We start from the raw sequence: 22,595 nt of genomic DNA, 5'->3' as shown, positions 1-22,595 counted from the left end.
TCAAAAATCTGCTTTTTTTTGCTGCATCACGTCACAGATTTATTCAGGTCAAGTCAAAAATACATTTTTATAGATATTTTCTATCTGTCTGCTACATGAAATAAACACAATCATCAGGGTGAATTATTTACATTAATCACAAGGCCGTACACTGAGCAAGACGAGAAAAGAACCCAAACAAAGTTACTCTGAGTGCGGAGAAGGAGGGAGAAGGCGCTGTGTACTTTGTGGTCGATGTACAGAATCCGCTACAAAGGGACGAGTGCTGAGAGCAAACAATCGTGTTGTCAAGGCAGAGACAAGCCTCACAAATAAAAAATTGTTGGAAATCAACACACACTAGACAGTAGCACATGGAGGACACGTGACACCACGCTCAGTTAAAATGAAACCTTTCTGTGCACCAGCGCAGAAGAACAGAACAAATCAAACCTCTGTTTTTGGTAAATCATCTGTTGATGTTGATTGATCATTTCAGGCCATCGTGTCCAGTAAAAGGGTTGATGTGGCAAAGATGGACTTGGAGGGGAGTAAGATGGGAAAACGATGTTACATTTCAATATTATGTCACTTCACCCACCGACGGAAGTGTGTCCTGTCCTGTCAGACTCAAACGTTTCATGTGGATTCACACAGGCACAGTATACAGGATCCAAGTTTGGCCTCGATTTGGGAGAAAGCTCAGAGAGTAAAGACAGATCAAATTAGTGCCATCTTCACCCCGGCCAAAATCATTTAATGCTCTTTTCATAAAATGAAGTCCCAAATATTTTTAAGAACCCAAATAATGAGCACATGGTGAAGTACTGCATGCTGAAAACAAGAGCAGTAGCTGCTCCTGGTGTGGGAGAGCAAATTCTTATTTACAGTGATGGCCAGACATACATGACTGCATCGTACAAGTGTGTCCTCATGAGTATTTATTTCTGTATGCCCGTCCTCGCTCTGTCCTCAGCTGCCGCAGCTCACTGTGGCAGCGCTTTCAAGATGGCGTTCACCTCCTCGGCGACTGCTGTCAGCGCGAACTCAAACTGGTCCTGATGAGGGTGAGCAGGATAGAGGGAGGCAAATGGAAGAGAGAGAGTGTGAGGAGGATGGTTGGAGATAGGACCGAGGGAGACAGTTGGATTATAATGGACGTGCGCCTTTAAAGTAGTCAACTAGTGTAAACAGCACAGAGTAATGGTACCTTGGTGCGGACCAGGCCGGGCCTCTGGTCTCTGATGTGCTCCAGTGAGGCTGCGATGTCGATCTCCTTCACTCCTAACAAACATGATAAATGAAAAGACCACAATTCAGCGTTATATGTATCATCACAGCGTAAACAGGCAATGTTAAGCAAAGCAGGACTACAAAGTTATCCTGATGACAAGAAGAACAACTTTCATGTCATCCTGTTGATGTTAGCTTTACATATTAAAGCTACTTTGCAGAGCAGCCCCCATAAATGATGCATGAATTTGTGCATAGTGTGGAACGATAATTCAAATGTCACAGCAGAATTACTTATCTGCATTGTAACAATAGCTCCCTCTGCTGTCCGCGGTCAGTAACACATCAGCATTCACATCGAGGTCAAACTAACAAACTTAATTCCACCCTCGGCCCAAAATGTCGACTTTCCAGAAGGTTCCTTTGCCCTTTTGCTTATCTTGGATGGACTCCATGCCAAAATGTCTCGGTAGTGAATTACACCCTGTGTATGTATCAGTGTGTGTGGGTATGACCTACTTTTGAGGACACATTTAGGACTGAAGACCAGTTAACTGGGGACAGCTGGTGCAGTGTCCCCAATTAGACAGCTGATTTTTGGGTCACTGGTTAAGGTTTGGCAAACAGTCGTTATGGTAAGTGTCCAAACTAAAAAGTGATCTAAATAGATTTGTGTGTGTGAGTGTGTGACTCACCCTTGGCCATACGGTTCAGCACCATGTCAATGAGGATGTATGTGCCAGTCCTGCTAGTGCCGTCACTGTGGGAGCGACAGAGACAGACAGTAAACTGTGAATGCACATGTGAAGTCTTCTGCTTTCCAAACACATGTTGGTCATATTATATGTGTCCACAAATTACGGCATTTCACAGAAACCCGATACTCGCTGGACTTCGTATTTATTTCTTTACCTGCAGTGAACGATGATTGGACAGGAACGACCTCTGTAGCATTTATTCACCTTCCTGAAAAGCAGGAACAAGAGACAGCAGAGAAAGAAAGGAGAACAAAGAACAGAAAAAAAGGCTTTATTGCGAATGATTCATCACAAAGTTTGAAATCGCTGCTAACCTTGATCACATGTTCAGTGAATATACATAAACGACCTGCTGTCAGTCATCAAGACATTAATAAACGCAGACACAGCTATTAATGTCTCTTCTGCAAGAACTTGTCGGATGAGAAGAAAGCAGGAAGTGACAAAGTAGGAAGAGAAAAATATGGAAAGACATACATCAATGAGAGATGAAAACAGTAAGATTAGGAATGAGATGAAGAGCGTCAGGATGGAGTAAAATAGGAACTGCATGAGGTGGTGGAGGACAGCGAGATGGTAAAACAGGAAAGGAGGTGAGGAGGAAGCCACAGATTCACTGTCCCTCTTGCAGTAGCCAGTCACACCTGCCAATGCTCATTTTTGTGACTATGCAACTGGAGCCAGAGTACTAGCTGCAAACCACAAAAATGACACTGGGAGATGTTAAAATACAAACCTATCAACCTGCACACTGGGAGAGAGGGAGAGAGACAGAGCTAGAGATGATGGGGAGGGGATGACATGTGCGGCGTAGGGGTCTGATTTGACTGATGCAGAATGACGGAGAAACAGAGAAAATGATGGATGTGATGAAGGCGATGAGGTCGATTCAAACCCACTGACGTGTCTGATGTGTGACGACAGCAACATGGCCACCTGCTCGCTCCATTTTGCGTTTATTCATTAAAAACTACTGAATCTTGTGACACCTGTTGAAACCACAGGTTGTAGTTGCGTACCTGCGGAAGTCGAGCAGCGGTCGCGTGGAGGTGGGGATGCCGTCAGCCGGCCAGCTCAGCAGGTGGAACTGCGTCAGGGTTCTGGTCTCCTGCGTCTGGACGTTCTTCAGATAGAAGCTACGCACCAGGAAGTCCTTACACCAGATGTGCTCTGACACCAGGTTCACCTGACGGACACCAAGAGACAGACAGGGACAGACGGAGCGGGAGGGGCGGCAGGGAAATCAATTTATTTTAGTCGGCACGTGGAGATTTGTAACCTGTCTGTAATGAAGCAGCTCTGATCGCATGGTACAAAATAACACCAGTTATCCCAAAATGATTTGGCATGCACATCTAAAAGACAGAAAGGTCCAACTGGGTAAAAAAAAAATGCATTTGGAAAATAAGAAAACTCACAGGATTTTTTTTTACCTTTATTGTCCTTAAATTAGAATTAGGATTTATAATTTATAATTTATAATTTATAATTTATAATTTATAATTTATAATTTATAATTTATAATTCTGTCTTTAGTTTCAGAGTTCTGACTTTATTTCTGAGATTTATCTTGGATGACTCTTCCCTTTGTACATATGTGTTTTGAACAACTCTATTATGACAGCAGGTATGATTTGGACAAGCTTGACTTATTACACTGGGGGTTTATTACTGGAAAAGCATCATAAAAAGATTCCGAGCCATATGTGAAATTAAAGGTTGTGAGTGACAACAGGAAATGAACCTCGTAGATGTGGTAGAGTGATGAGCCTTCATCAGGCCAGTATCGCTCGCACTGTTTCTCTCCGTCCTCCACCAGAGCTGTCATCATCACTATCACCGTGCAGCCGTTCTCCCACACCATCTGTGTGTTAGAGAGAACACACACACACACACACACACACACACACACACACACACACACACACACACACACACACGGATGTATTCACACACCTGACTGTAACATAAAATAAATCTGTGACATCTGTAAGAAACAAGGCAGACTGAATGGCCCAGTGGCTGACATTGTTTTAATTTGTCGCTTAACGGCAAGTTAATCCACACGTTGGGAGTAAGGGAGAGAAAAAGAGACGAGGATTGTACCGACCTGCCAGAAATCAGCGACAGTGTGAGCCAGCGGTCCCTGTGTGGCGATATAAGCTGGCTGGCGAGGGTCATGGTCAAACTATGGGATGAAAATGAGAAGAAAGAGAGGAGAGTCTCTTAGGATTTATTCCAAAACAGATACGGAGAAAGCTCACTGTGCTGAATTTTAAAGTCTCCATATTCTGATGCAGAGGAAGGCTTTAGCACTGGCTTTGGCCCTGCAGACTGAAGACACAGGATGTGACTGGAAGACATATTCAAATCGGAAAATATTCCCAGTTTATTGATTTTATTGCTGAATCTGCGCATTGTGTTAAATACACATCGCATACTGTGAATGTTTTGGATCATTTGAGGGTGCTTACAATGACGCTGGCGTTGATGTAGTCTTGTTTATTAGCGTTTACTTCAGACTTCAGCTTCACTCGAGAGTGGTCGTCTGTAAAAGAAAACAGATGCCAACAATGAGTCACTGAATGAATGAAAGAAATCACTGCAGTCTCTTTAGTCTTTTAGATACTTTGTAGACTTCAGGGCAAATCAGTATTATAGTACTGCATCATAGCACAGAAACATATTCATTTATGTAAAAAGTAACTGGTAACTTTGAGTGTCTGTCTGAAATATAACGGAGTAGAAGTATAAAGTAGCATGACATGAAAAATACTCAGGTAAAGCACAAGTATGTCAAAATTGTACTTCATTACAGTACTTGAGTGCATGTACTTAGTTACATTGTATAAATGACACCTTGACAGAGACAGACAGAAATGACACGTTGATGAACTAACATGGGAGCGATTCAGCGTGTCTGTTTTTGTCCATGTTGCCTGGTAGTTGAGCCACAGCGACTGAACTGGGATCAGCCTGGTAGGAGCACAAAGCCTCCCACTCCTTCTGAAGGCGGTCCTTATTACGCAGGTGATCCTCCATATACGCCTGACGGACAGATGACACAGGAGCTTAATATCTGCTTAACAAGGAAACGGATGCCTTCTACAGCAGGATATTCCTTTGCTGCATCAGGAAGCACGTTTTCTCACCAGTATCATGTGACCAGTAGAGATGTCCATGTTAGACTGGGCTGGCTCTTCGCTCCAGGACGGGGTGGAGCTGTGGGTGGAGGACGGGCTGTGCTGGGGACCGTCGCTGAACTGGGAGGAAACGCTGCTGACGCGGGACGTGTCCGTACCCCGTCGACCGCCCGCACCTGTGGCTATGGCGGACCCCGCCATGCTCCCGCCGGCCACGCAGTCCTGGCGGCACAGGGAGGATTTGGACGCCATGTGCTGCCGACATAGCTCCTGAATGGAAAGGAAGGAGAGGGAGTGGTGGAGCGGTGGAAAGAAGGTAATTAATTGATAAGAGGGCTGCAACAGGGCTGCAACTGCACATTCATATCGATATTGATTAACTGAATAATCAGTCATTGTATACACTGTGGACTAAATAAGGGATTCACGTGCTGCATTTTAGTTCAACTACTCCCAAAAAGCAGTCAATTGATCAAGATATATCATATTTTTTCACCCAATAACTATCAATTCTAATAAAAAACTCTCAAATACAACCAAATACACAAAAATGTGACCAATGTGAAAACAAACAAACAAAAACCACCCGGAAATTATATAAAATGGCCTTGTCTCTGTCCTGAATCCCCTGCCTTACCTGGTAGTCAAAGTGTGTTTCGGCTCCTCCCTCTGGCCCCAGGCCAAGCTTGCCATTGGCCACTTGCTGAGTGTAGTGCCTGAGACAAGCCACGGCCATGGCCAATACCAGCACGCCTCCCACGACCGCCATGGAAACAAGCGTGATGACTGTCCCACTGGAGCCCTCGGAAATCCTGGCCACCTGAGGGAGACCCCGCGCATCTGTCCTCTGGGAAAAAGACGTCATAAGAGAGGCGAGTAAGATAAGGGCAGGGGAGAGGGAACACAAAGAAAACACATATCATCTCACCTCAGTGCTACCTCCACTTGTTGACATGCACATCTTGTCTTTTGAGAGTTGTGCACCTAAGCTAAGCTACCCGGGGGAATGCGCTCTCACCACTGGAATTCAAAAGGTCAAGCACTTCATTTTAACTACACGTTTGTTTCTACGTAACGATACGTGACAGCAAGGCGTGCTCAGTGAGGAGCGGACGTTGAGTTTTAAAGACAGAGGTCTGAGTGTATTCACCAGCAGCTCCGTGGAGATCAGTGATCTGTGGCCACAGCGTGTCATCCCACCTCTTCCTCACCTGCTTTTCTGGTTTCTCTCCACTGTCCAGTGCAACTGAATTCAGAGCCCCATTTGCAAAACTGCTTTTGTTTTGTCTTAACTTTAATCACATGACCATTTAGTGAAAACTAGAACTGCTACAGCATCATCAGCATTTGCCAAACAAAAGACACTGGTTCTTGATACGTCATCGATTTGGAGAAAATCACTGGAAAGCACAGAGTGCAGCACAGATAAGGCATGTGTGTATCGAGGCTTCTGCCAGAAATAATGAGAAATAATGATTCTATATGGTGAAGTTAGAGGATATGCTTTCCTCCAGCTTTGGTATCACGACTTCTTCTGAGTATCACTACCCTTTTCTTAACCTGAAGTATCGTTAATTCATGATACTTTTTTGATTAAATTCTTTTTTTTTTGCTCACTCTTAATTTCATTTTAAATCAAACACTTAAATCAGTATCTGGGGGCCACGTGATTTCATCCCGAGTATTTTTTAAATCTACATATCATGCACTCATTTTTCTCGATCTAAATTAACTGAATTAAGCAGAAAAAACAGGATATTTCTAAGCGAAATAACCAGAATTGATAAGCAATGCTAATGAGAACACACAGTCACTATGGGTGATGTCTCTCATCTCTGAGATAACATCAGGAGCATGCACACACACACACACACACACACACACACACACACACACACACACACACACACACACACACACACACACACTGAATTCAATCGGTGCATTATCCTGATATTCAGACTAAATGAGATGCAGGTGGTGATTCTGAGGCCAGGATTCAGGCTGTTTGTGTGAACAGAAAGTAATGAGGTTAATGACATCTGTGACTGTTGCCATAGCACCTGGGATCTAGGAGCCACAGTGGGGGGGTGGATGAGATGAGGCACCATGGCAACAAGTGAAATACTGGTTGTTATGAGGTGTCGGCTTGCTGATTTGTTCTGGCCACTCGCCCTCCAGGTGGCACACAGTCTACGGGGGTTTACACAAACAGACTAACACCCCACACACGCTGAGCTGTACGGCGCTTGTGCTCACAGAGTCATTTTTCTTACAAAATGCTGAGCTAATTTTCTGCATCAAAACCTGTGTTTGATGGTATCTGATGATGAAGCCAGCAGGGGAAGTTAATGTATTGACTGATTTTGATATAAAATATTTGAGTTGAGTCACTAAAAGCTGTGTATTAAACTTAGAAACACAACCATTTTTGGCGATTACATTTTACATTTTCATATTACATGCGCCCTCATGTGTTTACCATTGAATATACAGACTCAAGCCACTGTGTAACTACAAAAGACATCCACATACAAAGTAATCCAGGAGAGAGATACAAAGGAAAAGCACAGTAAAGATAATCTGTCGAGCTAGAGTCCATGAATGAACAGATTTAGGTGAAAATGGTCAAGAATACAGCGCAGAGATTACATCTCAGTTACCTTGACAACAGCTCCATATGTTACTGACAGGAGTTACAAAGGAAATTTTCCCACAAAGGGTAAGTGTGTATCGTGTGTGTGTGCATCTGTGTGTGTGTGTGTGTGTGTGTGTGTGTGTGTGTGTGTGTGTGTGTATGAAGTACCTCTCCCACGCCAGTCTGTACAATCTTCAGGCCTGTCTCAGACTCCAGGAAGTTCTTTTCAGATACTGGTGGGTTGAAAAAACAACAAACATTTGCTGAAACGTTATTTGAGGAAAAATGGTGAGAGACAGTGAAACGCGCCCACATACATTTCACTTCATGTTAGCGTGTGTGTGTGTGTGTGTGTGTGTGTGTGTGTGTGTGTGTGTTTCTGAGCCTCACCAGCTTTAGCAGCCACCTCTGCAGCCGTCATGTTGTGTTCATTCTGACGGATACGAAACGTCAGCGCAGGACCCACCACACTGGCAACAGACACACACACACACACACACACACACACACACACACACACACACACACACACACACACACACACACACACACACACACACACACACACACACACACACACACACTGTTTAGACTGAAGTAGTAAAATTTACAACTCCCTCGTGCACTGACACACACATAATGGCGGTGTTACCTGATGTTGATGAAGCTGCTGGTCGTCAGGTGTATCTTATCAGCCAGCAGCTCCAGCAGCTTCACTCCATCATACAAACTCAGAGGACTATGAAAGAAAAACATCATTATCCTCTTTGTAAACATGTTTAATAAATGTCCTATTTACTGCTCTTCACTGGCATTAATATGATATTTAGGGATTTCATAACAGCCTTTGGCTTGATGGCATTTGTTCAACACACTCAAAAGTGAAGCAGATGTTTCCTGAGGATAATTATTGCCTGCACAAGTAGAGATGTGCTTCATGTCTTAGCAATTTATTTGTCATAAACAGAAAAGCTGAAAGCAGAATTTGATCCAGTGCTGACCTCTGGTTGGTGACAATGTACCCATACTCCTCCTTGGCTCCTGTACCCTCAACCACTGGTGGTCCTTGCTCCTTCGAGCCTTGTCCAGCTTCAGCAGGAGCGGCCTGTGGAGGCTGGGACAAAGACTCGGGGAGGCTGGCGCTCTTGGCCGGAGGTGTGGCTGGGACTGAGGCGGAGGAGGGGGCAGGAGGGGCATCGGGGGGGCTGGGGACTGGGGCTGGCTTCTCAGGCTTATGGGACACACTGTCTGTTTTTAACAGCTGCATCTATATGGGAATGATAGAAGACGTGTCAGTGATAAAAAATAAATGATTGCTGCTTGTGCACACTGCTGACAGTGGATGCTGACATACCTCCTTGAGGGTGATGAGGTCTTTCTCGGTCGGATCTGTCACAAGAGACAAACTGATGTTTTCAACAAATACCACAGTAGCACACAGTTTAATTCAATTTACTCAAGTGTTAGCTATCAAGATGATCTTTTTATCTGTTTTGGATATGTCTGAGATTTTAGTGCAGATCTAAATGACAAGAGACAAATGCCCTCTTTTATCCCTGAGAAAAGCATGTATCACCACACGGGTTTGGTTGGTTTGACTGAACATTGCCTGAACAGAACACAGGTGACCGTACCTGTCTTGTCTTGGGCTTGCAGCAGTTGCAGAATGAGGGCTAGCTTGTAGAGCTGCTCTTGACTGAGCTCTCTGGGGTTGACTCCGTACCTCTGCAGGACTCCTGACATCCTCTGGAGCAGGCCATCTAGCACGGGATAGCAGAGTTAGCGTTATCTTGTAGTGTAGAAATTGGAGGGATGTTCTGAAATAGCGGAAATCGGTTGGTGTAAGACATCATCTAAATTGAGTTTAAATTCATTTTCCCCACCATTTCCATTTCCAGACAGAGTACTGAAGTCCTGAGGAACTTTTTTATTCTGCAGCTGTGGCTGTTGTCTGCCAGCAGTACCGAGTCTCTCCTCCAGGGTGTAGTCTTCCACATAGTCCACTGGTATCTCCAGTTCCAAGTCCTCATAATAAGGCAGACCTGCATAATAGGTTATGATGGCAAGCAGAACTATTTGGTTATAATCTATCCAGCTCCTTAAAAGTCCAGTGTGTGGGATTTAGTGGCATCTAGTGGTGAAGTTGCAGATTGCAACACACTGACTACCTCTCACCTGACCCTCCCCTCATTCTAAGATAACAAAAAACACACTTCTTTTTTTCTGGTGATCATACACCAATAAAAACAGACTTAAAAATACTATATTCCATTTCTATCAACAGATGCACTAAATCGTAAATGCTGGACCTTTAAGAAATAGCTTAGTAAAAGCCTGTTTGAAAAGTTGTGAGTATTTCAATTGAATATTAGTCCTGCGAGGGGAAATTCCAATTCCGTTTTTACTGTATTTTTCTGTCTGATACTCATTTCGGAAATATTAAAATCCTGTTCACCTGCAGGAGCCATGGAAGCAGCCCCTCGGTGGCGATAAGAAGGCTGTGCAGATGCCAGGTAGAGAGACAAGGCTTCCTGTAGCAGCTGTCTGTCACGCTCTCGCTCTCTCTGATTGGCCTGGGACCTTGAAGAGGGGCGGACATAACCGCCTCCTGCCCCGATGAGTGATCTCTCTACATCATCTTGGTACCTATGCTGGAATTAAGAGATATTGGGCTGATTTAGTACTGTGTGCCCTCATGTGTGACATTTAAGATTTGATTTCTTTTAAATAATGATGACAATTGTGATTATTTGCTAATCCTTTTTGACACATACTCAACTGAAAACAGTACAAAGACAATATATTCTATGTTTGACCTCATAAGTTCCATTGATTTTTGTAAATATATGCTTATTCTGACATGTTTCAAACAAGCTGGGACAGGCGCAACACAAGACTGGGAAAGCTGTGGAATGATTTTTTGCTGATATTGTGTCGTTTGCAAACATACAATACATACCATTTGCATAAAAATGTGAGATTTCTGCACTGATTTGATCATAAATCTCCAAATAATCATGACATTGTGAACAAATATGCTCTTTTAGTGAATTCGTGCACAATACTGATTACTCTGCACTCTCAGGAACACTTCAGAAAACTGTTATCGTTAAACACAGTCCGTTGGCAAATGATTACATTCTGTTTTTATTTTTGTTTCACACAGCATCCCAGCTTTTAGTGTTAGATTGTGATGTACCAGAGTTGTACGAGTTGGGATTTGGGTGTGTGAATTATTGTTTTGTTTATACCTGGGGCTGGTTTTGAAGTTGACACACACCTGCTTTTGGATGATAGTGTGTGTGTGTGTGTGTGTGTGTGTGTGTGTGTGTGTGTGTGTGTGTGTGTGTACCTGGTGGTATGTGTATGGGTCCATGGAGGCCGTCTGCATGCGTAGTGGGGACTGAGGAGGCTCAACAATCATGTAGTCCACGTAGTTGCCACCACTAGGTGTGGACACCGACTTAGAACTGTGGTGATGGGGAATGTGCTGTTTGGACCTGGCAACCCAGAGAGAAACAAAGAGAGGATTAGAATACACACTGAAGGGTCAAAAGGAGGGAAGGATAAAGGAATAGGACGGTGCTTACTGAGATGAATGAGAAGAGGAGTTGGGCTTAGAGGGCTGGGTGGTATGGGGAACTCTCTTCAGCTCCTTTGACAAAATATACTGTGTGATGTCATCTTGCCAGGAAAGACCTACTCACACACACACGCGCACCCACACATGCACACAGCAATTAAAGAAAGCCACAGATGCTGGGAGTGAGAGTGTAAGACAAAGGCATGTATGAGGAAGTGAGAAAAAACAGTCTAAAATCAATACAGTTTCTGATTGGAGATGTGTTGAAGTGCTTGCATTATGAATGGATTTCTGCCTGTATTCATAAAGTGTCCATAAGTGCAGCACAGTGGTTACTAGTTACGGACATGACCAAACGAACTTCTATATGACGATACAGGTACTCAAATACAAGGTCAGGACAGAAATGTAACATTTTTTAGGCCCTGCTAACTGCATAATAGTAATAACAGCAATCATTCTATTCTATAATTATATTTCTAAAGCATTTTTCTCGACCCAGAGTGCCAACAGAAAGTGACACAAAGACGTTCAGGTGTTTAAGGAAAGGTGTTTAAGAAGTTTCATCAAGCTAAAGAGACCGTGCGCAGTCCTGAGCTCTTCAAGCAGAGCATTCGTAGATAGATTGATAGGATGAACTGTATTATCTTTGGTAATCCACTGAGTCTCACTCTAGCGCCACCATCTGGACAGTTTTTTAGTTTATCCAATACTTTGGTGTATAAGTTAATACTATTGCTAGTGCTATGTGCTTAAAGCTAATTCACAAACATTACCAAGCCAACATGCTAAAGTAAGATCATGGTAAACGTTATACCTGCTAGTCAGCATGTTAGCATTAGAATTTCGAGCATGTTAGCATGCTGATGTTAGCATTTAGCAAAAAAGTACCCTCACAGGGCTGCTAGCACGGCTGTAGACCATGCTACATGCTAGCAGTAGACCATGTTACATGCTAGTTGTGGACCATGCTAGCACAGACTGAAATTTAAATTCAAGGTACAATAATGCAAATAAAATGCAAGGCCAATTGAATTCATATAAAAACTGTTTAAATCATTCACACTGTCTAAGTCTTTGAATTTCACTGATTTACAATCAAAGAGGTATTCACTCATAACAGTTTTATCTTTGTAAAGAATGCTAGTGAGGATCTGTATTAGCTAGCTCACCTTGTAGCATGAGCTGTTTCAGGACTTCCTGCATCCTCTTCAGGACAGGAACTGACACCTGGTACTGGACCTGGTCTTGCTTGGAGCTACGACATTGACCAAACAGCCCGTCTGGAACGAACACAAACACAGACACACACAGAGAACATTTTTTTTAACCCTTGTTTTGTGAACATAGCTTCATGAGATTTCTTTCTAATGTGACTCCTGGCCTAAAGTCCAGCAGACAATAAGCCAATATATGACAAGCCTCAGACGGAAGACACAGGTGTGAATAATACAATTAATGATGGCTGAATTCCATTCAGCTAGTGGGACACTTGAATAGATCTGAGCCATTGTTAATGTTTTTAGTAACGCCTGTGCTTTCTCTACTATGACAAATCAAAGTGCCTGCAGTGAAAGAGGCTCACAGAGAATACGGTCTGTGAGAAATTTAACAAGGCATCAATTAAAGTTTTTATTTCCTTTGATTTTTAGCTAAATCTGTATTCACTTTACCACAAGAATTTCAATGAGCTGCCCTTGAGGTACAGTCCAGTACATTGTAATACCCATAATTCTTATGGTAGCCCACACCTCACTAGCCCACAGCAGTGAGTCATAGTTTTGAAGTGCAGCCCACACACTTATACTGCTTGTCATTTTCCTTTTGATGAGGTTCTGCCACCATCACTGTGTGCTTTACAAAAATGTTCCTTTGAAATAGCTGCTAACCTGCAGGCAGCCTCATGGCAACAGAAATAATAATAGGACTGGCTCAGTATTACTTTTTGTGTGAACTGTTCTCACGTCACGATCGTATCATAGTCATCATCAATTCAGTTCTTTAGCATCTACGTGCATGAAGAAATGTGCCAGTTCTGTGCATTATGTCAACTTTAGTGCACAGGATTTCATACAGTCGCTCTTCAGCTAGAAACAAGCTGATGCATCATCCTAAGCTTCATACGATTTGCTCTTGCTGTAGGCCGATATCAATGCAGTGAGGTGTACAAGTGTTCATCCCTTCAGCATCAGACAGAAAAGGGTCAGGACCACCACAAAGTCTCTCATCATGGGGCAAAAATCACAAATCAAACATTAATACTGTCTTTTCACTTTGAAATGTCTGAAAGTGAAGATATTTCTCAAGAAAAAGACTGTCAGACTCAGATGTGATGGGAATAAAGATAAAGCAGAGCAGACAGTATTATCTGGCGCACTGATGAGTCACTGCAGTCTTTCACTACACCGGCTAAATCTCACAACCCAACCTGCTACAGTGGAACGGTGAACTGTGAACAGATTAGAGAGGATTAATGTGTTTATATAGCCACAAATGCTATAGGAAGCAATTCAGCTTGTTCTTCACCACTGTATTGAAGAGCAGGTAGACTGATGTGTTTTGCAGAGTTAACTCCGGGTAAATCAGGTAAATGTGTTAGCCTTGTGTTGGTGTTATTACGTATACGTTACTCCTTAGTGTGACAAGAAATACATTCATACATACATACATACATAAATACATGACATATGTATGTTCCCACCACCCGATTACTGACATTGATGATGTGATAAGACACAGGATACTGTATCTTGGCAGTGAATTACACTGATAGAGATGACTGATACATTAGCTTTTATTCCTGGTGGTGAACTGATGGATGACAGAGAGAGAGAGAAGGGACATGAGGGGGAGGAATGGAAGATGAATGGGGGAGAGACAGCAAACTGCATGGCTTGATTGGATTGGGACTATTTCTAGAGCTGGGGTTATTTTTGCAGATTTCATTTTTTGTGCAGGGAACCTACAGTAGTATTCAGCGTCAGAGAGGGAAAGCTTCTAAATGTAAAAGAAAATAATATAATGTTTGGCTCAAATTATATCATTTAAACTGACCTGAACACATCCAGCATTTCAAATCCTCAAGTTTTTATTGCGAAATCAAAAGATAGAAAAGATTTTGCAGCATAAATGATTTTTATATTCAGGCCAAGGAATCATCTAGTGGTTTGAACACGTGTATAAGCACAAGCCCTCTGATGATCTCATCGGCTTGCTCGCTAAAATCTGCATGTGCTGCTGTGGCCAATCACGACAAACCCACCAAACTTTGCAGTGTGGGCCGTCCAGGTGCCTGTTGTGCATCGACCTGTTATCCACCGAGTCAGCACCTCAAGGAGCAGCGGGTTGACAAAATCAGGGTGCTACACCTGCTCGAACAGAGCTCAGGCGGCAGTGTATGACCTTGCTCTGTTTCATTCTACACACTGACAGGGGAGATGACTGCAGCAACATCAACAACATGAGCACAAGCTCGTCCTCCGGGAGAAGGACATGGTCAGACCGGCAGACCCTGGTTGACCCTGCACAGTCCCACAAACCTCCCCCTCTTTAAGGGGGATGAGAACAGGGGAAGAGCCCCCAAGCCAGCACCTGCACACTCCACTACTCCTACCAAATGCATAGACACTGTGAGTGACGAACTGCAAACCCTCTAATCTGCCTGCCAGAGGGCCGGCCACACATCCTGTCACAGACACAAATAACCAACTGCTGTGAGCTCTTAAAAGATGCTGTGCCTTCCACACCAAGGCACACAGGACACAATTGATCTTCCCTATCGCCAGTGGCAGGCAGCAGGCTGCCAGAAAGAAAAGGAACTTTAAATACAAGAAAGCTTGAAGTTGGGAAACAGGCTGCAGCGATAGAAGACACCATTGGACATTTCAGACCAATTATTCCACAAAGGATGATTGTGGACACAGTGCTGCGAGAAACCTTACAGGACACTGTTAAATAAGCTGGCATTAGTCATTAGTGATGCAGAAGCGGAAATGACTTTTCCAAATGAAATAATTTTGTTCAGTTCGCTTCAAAGATGCTTTCATTTTTTAAGCTGAGCTCGATGTGGTCCTTCTTTTCTGGCAGAGGCTGCCTCCTGTAACAGATCGCTCTCTGCATCGCTGAACACAGAGAGATGAAAGTGATCCTGCTCCTGCTATGTCAGCAAACAACAGCCTGCTTCAAAAAAAAAAAAGTTAAATTAATGCAGTGGTAAGATGAATACCTGATACATAAGTACTGCATTTGCATCTGAAAAGATAAACAACATAGCTTGTCCATGTTATCTGTGAGAGGGTTTTTTTTTTTTAGAATAATTTAGCAAATATTCTACCAGTATTAGAATTTTTTATAACGTCTTTGATTTGAACATCAAATGTGTCATCCAACAGGTGAACACATTAACTTACAGACAGTCACAGTGATGCATTGTACAGTGCAACACTTGGTTCAAGGGGATCACACTGAATGCAGAAAGATATACGTCATTTGGATGAGATGGCATTGCTTCACTTTCCTCCGTAACCGCTTTATTGAAACTCAACAGTTATTCTTTAAGTGCTTGTCAGTGGGAGGCCTGCATGTGTTTATGGAAACTGCTCTGTGTGGCCTTTTATATTTACCTTACACGAGCTGAGAAATCAGGTCAACTCGTGTTTGTTGGTGTCGAACAAACATGCAGATTTACAGTTTACAGCCGATTTTGCTTTTCAGGTTCTTGACGAGACAGACAGAAAGACCAAGAACTCATTTCAGCCAATCAGACTGAAGACCTTCGAGCAGTCGTAACACCATATATTGTTTCCCCTTGCCCTCAGACCCTCAGCTGTGCATAAATAGAGCCCTGCGTCTGCCCCTGAGAGGCAAGTACGCCGATCCATTTTGTATTCTGTCCGATGGCTGAGCGTGTGTGCGTAAGTGCAATTTCCACAGAGAAGTGCGTAAGTGTGTGTCAGTGACTCATCGCTGTATTAGCACAACAACTGTGGGGGTGTCGACCTCACCGTGATGTCAGTGTTGCCATGGAGACAGTAGGGTGGAGGAGGGGCTTAGATAAAGACGAGGAAAGGGAGAGGGGAAGGAGAGGGAGAGAGACAGACACATGGGGCTGAGAGGGGAAAAATCCTTGACTTGTATGTTTTCATACACTGTCTTTGTCTCGGCATGCTTCCAGCTATATATATATATAGAGAGAGAGTGTGTGTGTGTGTGTGTGTGTGTGTCCAGCTGCAGGGTTAATAATTAAAATATTGTAGAAGTACAGAAAGGATTAACAACTTACTCTATCTTGAAAGTTTAATGTTCAAGTTCAAGAGAGATTATGTCTGATTGTATGTGTGTATGTTTGATTGTATGTATGTGTGTGTGTGTGTGTGTGTGTGTGTGTGTGTGTGTGTGTGTGTGTGTTGTACTCACCATCTGAGCAGAACTGATCCCTCGCGCACAGTTTTCTCTCAAACAGGCAGCCTGAAGTAGAAAGACAAATAGACGGCTAACAGGTACTCAGAGCAAAATCTTTCACAGCACCGAAAACTCACATTTAGGGGACTGAAACGAGAACACAGCACAGTGATCTTAGCCCTGGCTTACTCATTACAATTAGCCTCAAATGTACTGCAGAGTGGTAATAAAAATAAAAAATTAAAAAACCCCCACAACCATCATCCTGTCTTTTATATTTCAATGCTACCATTGTCAAAGCCAGCCTACACTTGCCACTTATGCACTTACCATTTATAAAGCCTTTTGTATAATTGCACAAGGACATTTTAAAAGCCCCCTCACCCTAAGCGGAGTCACTAATTAGCATCAAACCTGGCACTTTTAAAAACCCTGAAATACAAAATCATCTTATTTTCATGTCGACGATTTTGCTGCAGATAAAATGTACTTCAGGTTGAAAAGGCTGTCAGCGGTTCTACAAATATCTTTTTGCAAAATTTGCAATCAAACGTGGGGCATAAACACAGTGTTGTCATTAGTATTTTGGTCAATGCTTTGTGATTCATTTTTAGCTGTTGCACTGCTTCTTGTTGTAGGGTGGTGAGTAAGACCTTGGAGGGCTTGCAGTGTGGGAAGGAGCAGGTGGCTGGCGATAGATAGGAAGGTAACACGGCACAATATGCATGGATTATTCTGTCTGTGTCTTTTTCATGTCACAGCCTGTGAATAAATAGCATACAATCTATGTGTGCATGTGAGGAAATGACAGATGTGTCTCAAATTAAAAGCCAAAGACAGCAGGTGAGGAGCTGGTTTGGCAGAGCGGATGGATGTACGAACTGAATGAAACAAACTTGGACAGATAAGACTGAAGTGACGCAGTGCCTGACAACAGTTTCAGTGACTCACTTTTACTCTTTATGAACAGAAACCAACACACACTGCTCAAACTTCTCACTTTCAAACCTGGAACTTAATTTTAATGGCTAGTAAGTAATCGGTTTTCCGGAATTCCTATTTTCCCAGAGATTTGGGCTCTTGACTCCGTGGAAAGTTAAGCGAACCTTCAGGTGTAGCTGAAACAAGCTCCAACAAAAACACACCGCATAAGACTGCACTGTGGCTCAGCCAAGAGGTATCTGAGTAACCGACCGTCATGCACATCAACGCAATGTTGCCAAGACATTGTGCGTAAATGCCTGTGCTAGTCACCAAACACAGACTGGTTATACAGGGAAGGACATCTGGTACTGTTGGGCCAACATTAGCAACGTGGAGCTAAAACAAAGCAAGAAATAGTAAAAGCACTTTATGTTTAGTTTATTTTCTGGGGTTTAAAGCGAGTTTCCATTTCTGGATCGAGCTGCACGCTCTGTGTTCGGTAAATGCAAAAATGACTGAGGAAGTTAACATTTCAAGCATGAGGAGTCTGTTGAGAGTAGCTGAAAATGTCCAGATGTTCTCATGCTTTCGTGGTAAAAGTCCCCAGTGGCAAGATCCTGCCAAGGCGAACAGTTGGACTGGTAGCAACAGCAACAACAACAACTATTCCTATAAGAACAATGATGTTTATTTAAAATGGAAAAAGGTGAAGCATAGTATGGTACAACAGCACTATGGTTGCATTGCAATGAATCTCATAATGTTGGTGGCAAATTTAGGAGAAACCTGACCTATTACACAGTGTTTGTCATAGCAACAAGACAGCCGCCCTTAGGGAAACGGCTGCCTGCAGAGACGTCAGCTTTACCACAAACATCACACTGTGTGTGTGACGATGGCCAGTCGGACGTATGGATGGACGGCTAATCAAATGAACAGATGGATAGACGTATGTGTGAAAGAACAGAGGCGGAAACAAAGAGGTGCAAAAGGATAAATGGACAAAGGGAAGCGACAGTGGTTACTGGTTTCTCTCCATGGTGCTGAAATCTCAGGCACATGCAGAACGGCTTCCCACTGCGCTGCCCGTTGGTCATTGTTAGGATTTTTAAATGCTGCTGTGATGTGTGATTTTTACTGGCAAACTCTACAGAAACAACAGCATTTTACAAGCATTTTATGTTCAATTTTGGCTGTTTTTATAGTTTTTTTTTATATATAAAATGAAGAGTATTCTAGTTTTGCAGAGCTTGCTCTGACAATGAGCTGCTTTAGATGTCTAAGCCGCTTGATGCATCACATTTGGGTTATTGCATTTACATGATAAAATTGAAGCAACAAAGCACACAAGATATGCCTCAGATAAATAAAATGACTTAATAGGAACAGGATGCATTGGAGAAAATGGGGTTGGCCACCTACTGATGAAACAAAATCATGCTGGCTTGTTTTCGTCACAGAAAAACCCGAGGAAGAGAATAACATTTGGCCTCTCAACCTCAGTCTGAATTCTCTCCATACTTCCCAAATCTCCACCTCCGCATGTCAGACAAACATCTTTTTTTATTAAATGTTTACCTCCTTAAAAAACCTTGAGGAAAAAAGCAGTAAAACAGAGGATGTAACAATTCACTTGTTGCATCATAGCATTAATGACTAATTATGATCATTCAATACATCAATCTCTAAAAAAAGACAAAGAATTAGATGTCTTCATCTTTAACAATAATCAATATCAACAGTCCAGCTGAAACGACTGTTCGTGCCATTGTCAATAACATTAACAGAACAGCTACTTCTGCGAATGTCGCTTCCATTTCTGCTGCAGTGAGTGAAATGTGAGCTTGACACTATCAGTAAACAGATTTTGAAAATGCAGGAAATTATTCAACTTGTTGTCTTTATTTTTTTTTTCATTCAACACAGATAACATGCAACCAACAGCGCTGCTTATCTCTGATGACACACAGTCTTTTCTGCTCAGTGGGGACATAACTTTTTCCTCTCTTATTTCATGTTTAAAACATAATTCTACTTTTTATCTACTTCTCCCACGCGGTAGAAAAGACTGCGAATAATAAAGCCAATAATATCATAAGGTGTGTGTTGGTGGCATGATATGGGTCGTAAAAACACTCAGTTTTTATCTGCCCTGTCACTCTTTGCATCCTCCATCTCTCCACGTTTATCCACTGAGAGTCCATCTTCCTGTGTCAAATAATTCACAACTCATGTCAGTCCATCTTGGGAGAATGAAACAGAAGTACATTTATCTGTTCAAATGAATTCAGACATAGTCTCTGCTGGAGTATCATGACCATGATAGATGCTACAGGGGATCCTACAGCCGGGTGAGATCACCATGAAGTCATTTGCTACTTAGACGCATCATGTACCTGCGGGAATATTACAGGAATACAACCGTGGTTTTCTGATAAGGACCGTGCCATCATCCTCATCCTCATCCTCATCACCTTACCGTATTTGTCAGAGATTCCCGGCTGGCACAGCACGGTCACCAGGAGCAGAGCTCGCCATAGCTGGAAGTGTTGCATGATCCTCTAATGCCGCGCACCAGCGGAGGGGATGCGGAGAGAGAAAGATGCGGGCTCCCTTCGCTTTGCTCCCTCCCTTTAAATCCCCGTCATGTTAAAACACCAGCGTGGACAGCTCACATCGCACCAGAAGAGCTCATGTGAAGAAAAAATATAAATAAATGGAGGGGGGGAGTAATTTCTCACGGCGAAAAGGCGGGGCGTGGGGATGATGATGAAGGAGGAGGAGGAGGAGGAGGAGGAGGGACGGGCCGAACACGCAGCGTAGTATCGACTCACGATGCACAAGTGCGGAAATAACGTGCAATGTGGAGAAGCAGGGGGCCCTCTGAGACTGAGGGACCTGCAGCTGCGTCATCACGGTCTCAATCGGGGGGAGACGAGCGAAGGCTGGAAGAGCGTGTGTGTATATTTATAGTTTATAGAGTCAAACTACAACGTTAAAAATGCACTTTGATGTGTGTTTGCACTTATTTGCCTGTTTTTATTATAAGAAATAAAGAGGGAAAAAAGTTTTATATGCCAGCCATGCACCTAAACGTGCATTCCTGCACACAAAACGTGACAGAGGCATCGTTCCCGGCCATCAGGCAGCGTGCAGGTGTGCACAGGTACATAAAAATCAATGTTGTTTATATAAACTCTGGTTTCAAGCCCATATTTAACTTCACATTTAACAGCTGTGGAGGAATGTTGACGATTCGTCTCAGATGTAGTTTCCTGAATCTGACATGGACACTGCTGACTTGTTGTTTGTTGACTTGATGATGAAACGAAAATGTGTCGCACAGGCTGACATTTTAAACTGTTTCTCCTCATCAGATTAATGGAAGGGAGGAAGGAAGCATGGGGACAAGAGTTATTTCAAAGGATCATGTAGCCCTGCACATGCAGCCTCTCAGCCCAGGTAAGACCACAATGCACCAAGATCCTGTATGTGGAAACAAGACCACAACATTTAATCAAAAAAACATTTTCTCTGTATATTCCTACTGACTGGACATCCTCAGTGTCCTGACAAATGCGATCACTTGGATGCAGACTGATTTCTCCCCAAAATCGTTGCTATTGTCTCTCAAGTCTGGCATGGACTCTTTATGAACATGCACACTGAAGGTGAACTACAGTGTTATTTATCTTTGCTGATGCCTTCTGACTGGGACTACAGGTGCTGGGCAGAGAGCCAGACTTCCACTGAGGAAGTCCTCACAGCAGTTCATCTTGTCTACTTGTCCTCTTGCTCCCTCTGGTGTCTGAAATCAGTTGGTCGGAAATGCTGCTGCCTGAGTTTGAACAACAAGCAGGAAAATTTCATCTACCAAGAATTTCCTAACAAGTGAACCCGTCTAGTCTCAAAGACTAGACAGGCAGTTTCATGCTTGTCAGCGCTGATCAAACAGCTTTAGAAATCTGGAAATTCTTGTTACTCAGCACCAGTAATACAATTTCAGTAAGAAGGGTGGATATAAAAATATTACTACTACCACTACTGCTACTAATGGTAATGACAATAATAGCAAGTAGTATTTACATGATGAAATGCTGTCAATTTTTATTTATTGAATTATTTATTTATTTATATAGCCCAATGTCACAAATCACAAATTTTGCCTCAAGAGGCTTTACAGTCTGCACAGCATACAACACCTGAGTGGAAAATATAAGAGGCTTCAGGAGGAGTGGCAGAGGTTGAACACCTCCTGCGATGGGCAAGCATGCAACAGGTGTATGTTCGTGTCATGGTCGCCCCACAGCACTGGAAACATACCTACTGTTTGATTTAAGCAAACTAACAGATGTACAGACTGGCCAATGGGACAGCAGATTCTTGGCTTTGCCTCTGATATTCACACAGCCATCTTATCCTTGGCAGACTGTGGGCAGCCTCCAGTGAAAGTCTGAAAATATCATGACATTAGCATTTCTTAAGCTTCTAAGAGTTGTGCTGAATGTTAAGTTGTGCATTGTCCTCTTGTGAAACGGTGCTCATCTCTCGCTGTGTTAAAACAGGAAGAAACCTTTCTGTCAAGCGTGACTCGCATTGGTTTGATTTGATGGCCACTGCTCACTATTTCAGGCACATTGTGTTGTCCCTGGCTTTTGATATCATATCTCTCCTCAGATAGACCTAAAATAGACCTGGAACAAGTCTCCCAGTAGAAGATGTCCAGAAAGTTGTTCTGGTACGTTACACAGATGCATGCAATCACCAGTGTGCAAGCACAAACACTGCACACGCACACACACACACGCACACACACACACACACTGCCTGCCTCTCTTTCTTCCTCACGCCTTTGCGCTCATCCTTCTGCTGTTGTGTCACTCTTGAGTGATAGCTCACCCTGTTGGCATGTGTGTATGTGTGTTTGCTCGGTTGCC

At 43.1% G+C, this 22,595-nt stretch overlaps 1 protein-coding gene across 1 annotated transcript; it reads right to left on the bottom strand.

Moving 5' to 3' along the window:
* Positions 1-20: 20 nt before the first annotated feature.
* Positions 21-20,429, bottom strand: ptprna (protein tyrosine phosphatase receptor type Na). The gene is made up of 24 exons (XM_070975779.1): positions 20,138-20,429; positions 16,750-16,800; positions 12,507-12,617; positions 11,342-11,450; positions 11,104-11,251; positions 10,207-10,402; positions 9,635-9,793; positions 9,386-9,511; positions 9,106-9,140; positions 8,753-9,018; positions 8,404-8,490; positions 8,142-8,221; positions 7,920-7,984; positions 5,751-5,960; positions 5,123-5,383; positions 4,871-5,018; positions 4,445-4,518; positions 4,081-4,158; positions 3,715-3,834; positions 2,990-3,156; positions 2,125-2,178; positions 1,908-1,972; positions 1,190-1,263; positions 21-1,037 (listed from the first exon to the last, which is right to left on the bottom strand). The coding sequence occupies exons 1-24, from the start codon at positions 20,211-20,213 to the stop codon at positions 966-968; spliced, it is 2,832 nt and encodes a 943-aa protein (XP_070831880.1). The 5' UTR covers positions 20,214-20,429; the 3' UTR covers positions 21-965.
* Between the last annotated feature and the right edge of the window lie 2,166 nt (positions 20,430-22,595).

This window comes from Chaetodon trifascialis, chromosome 12, assembly GCF_039877785.1.
Source record: "Chaetodon trifascialis isolate fChaTrf1 chromosome 12, fChaTrf1.hap1, whole genome shotgun sequence".
NCBI lineage: Eukaryota > Metazoa > Chordata > Actinopteri > Chaetodontiformes > Chaetodontidae > Chaetodon > Chaetodon trifascialis.
This window is presented reverse-complemented; position numbering and strand designations above follow the sequence as displayed.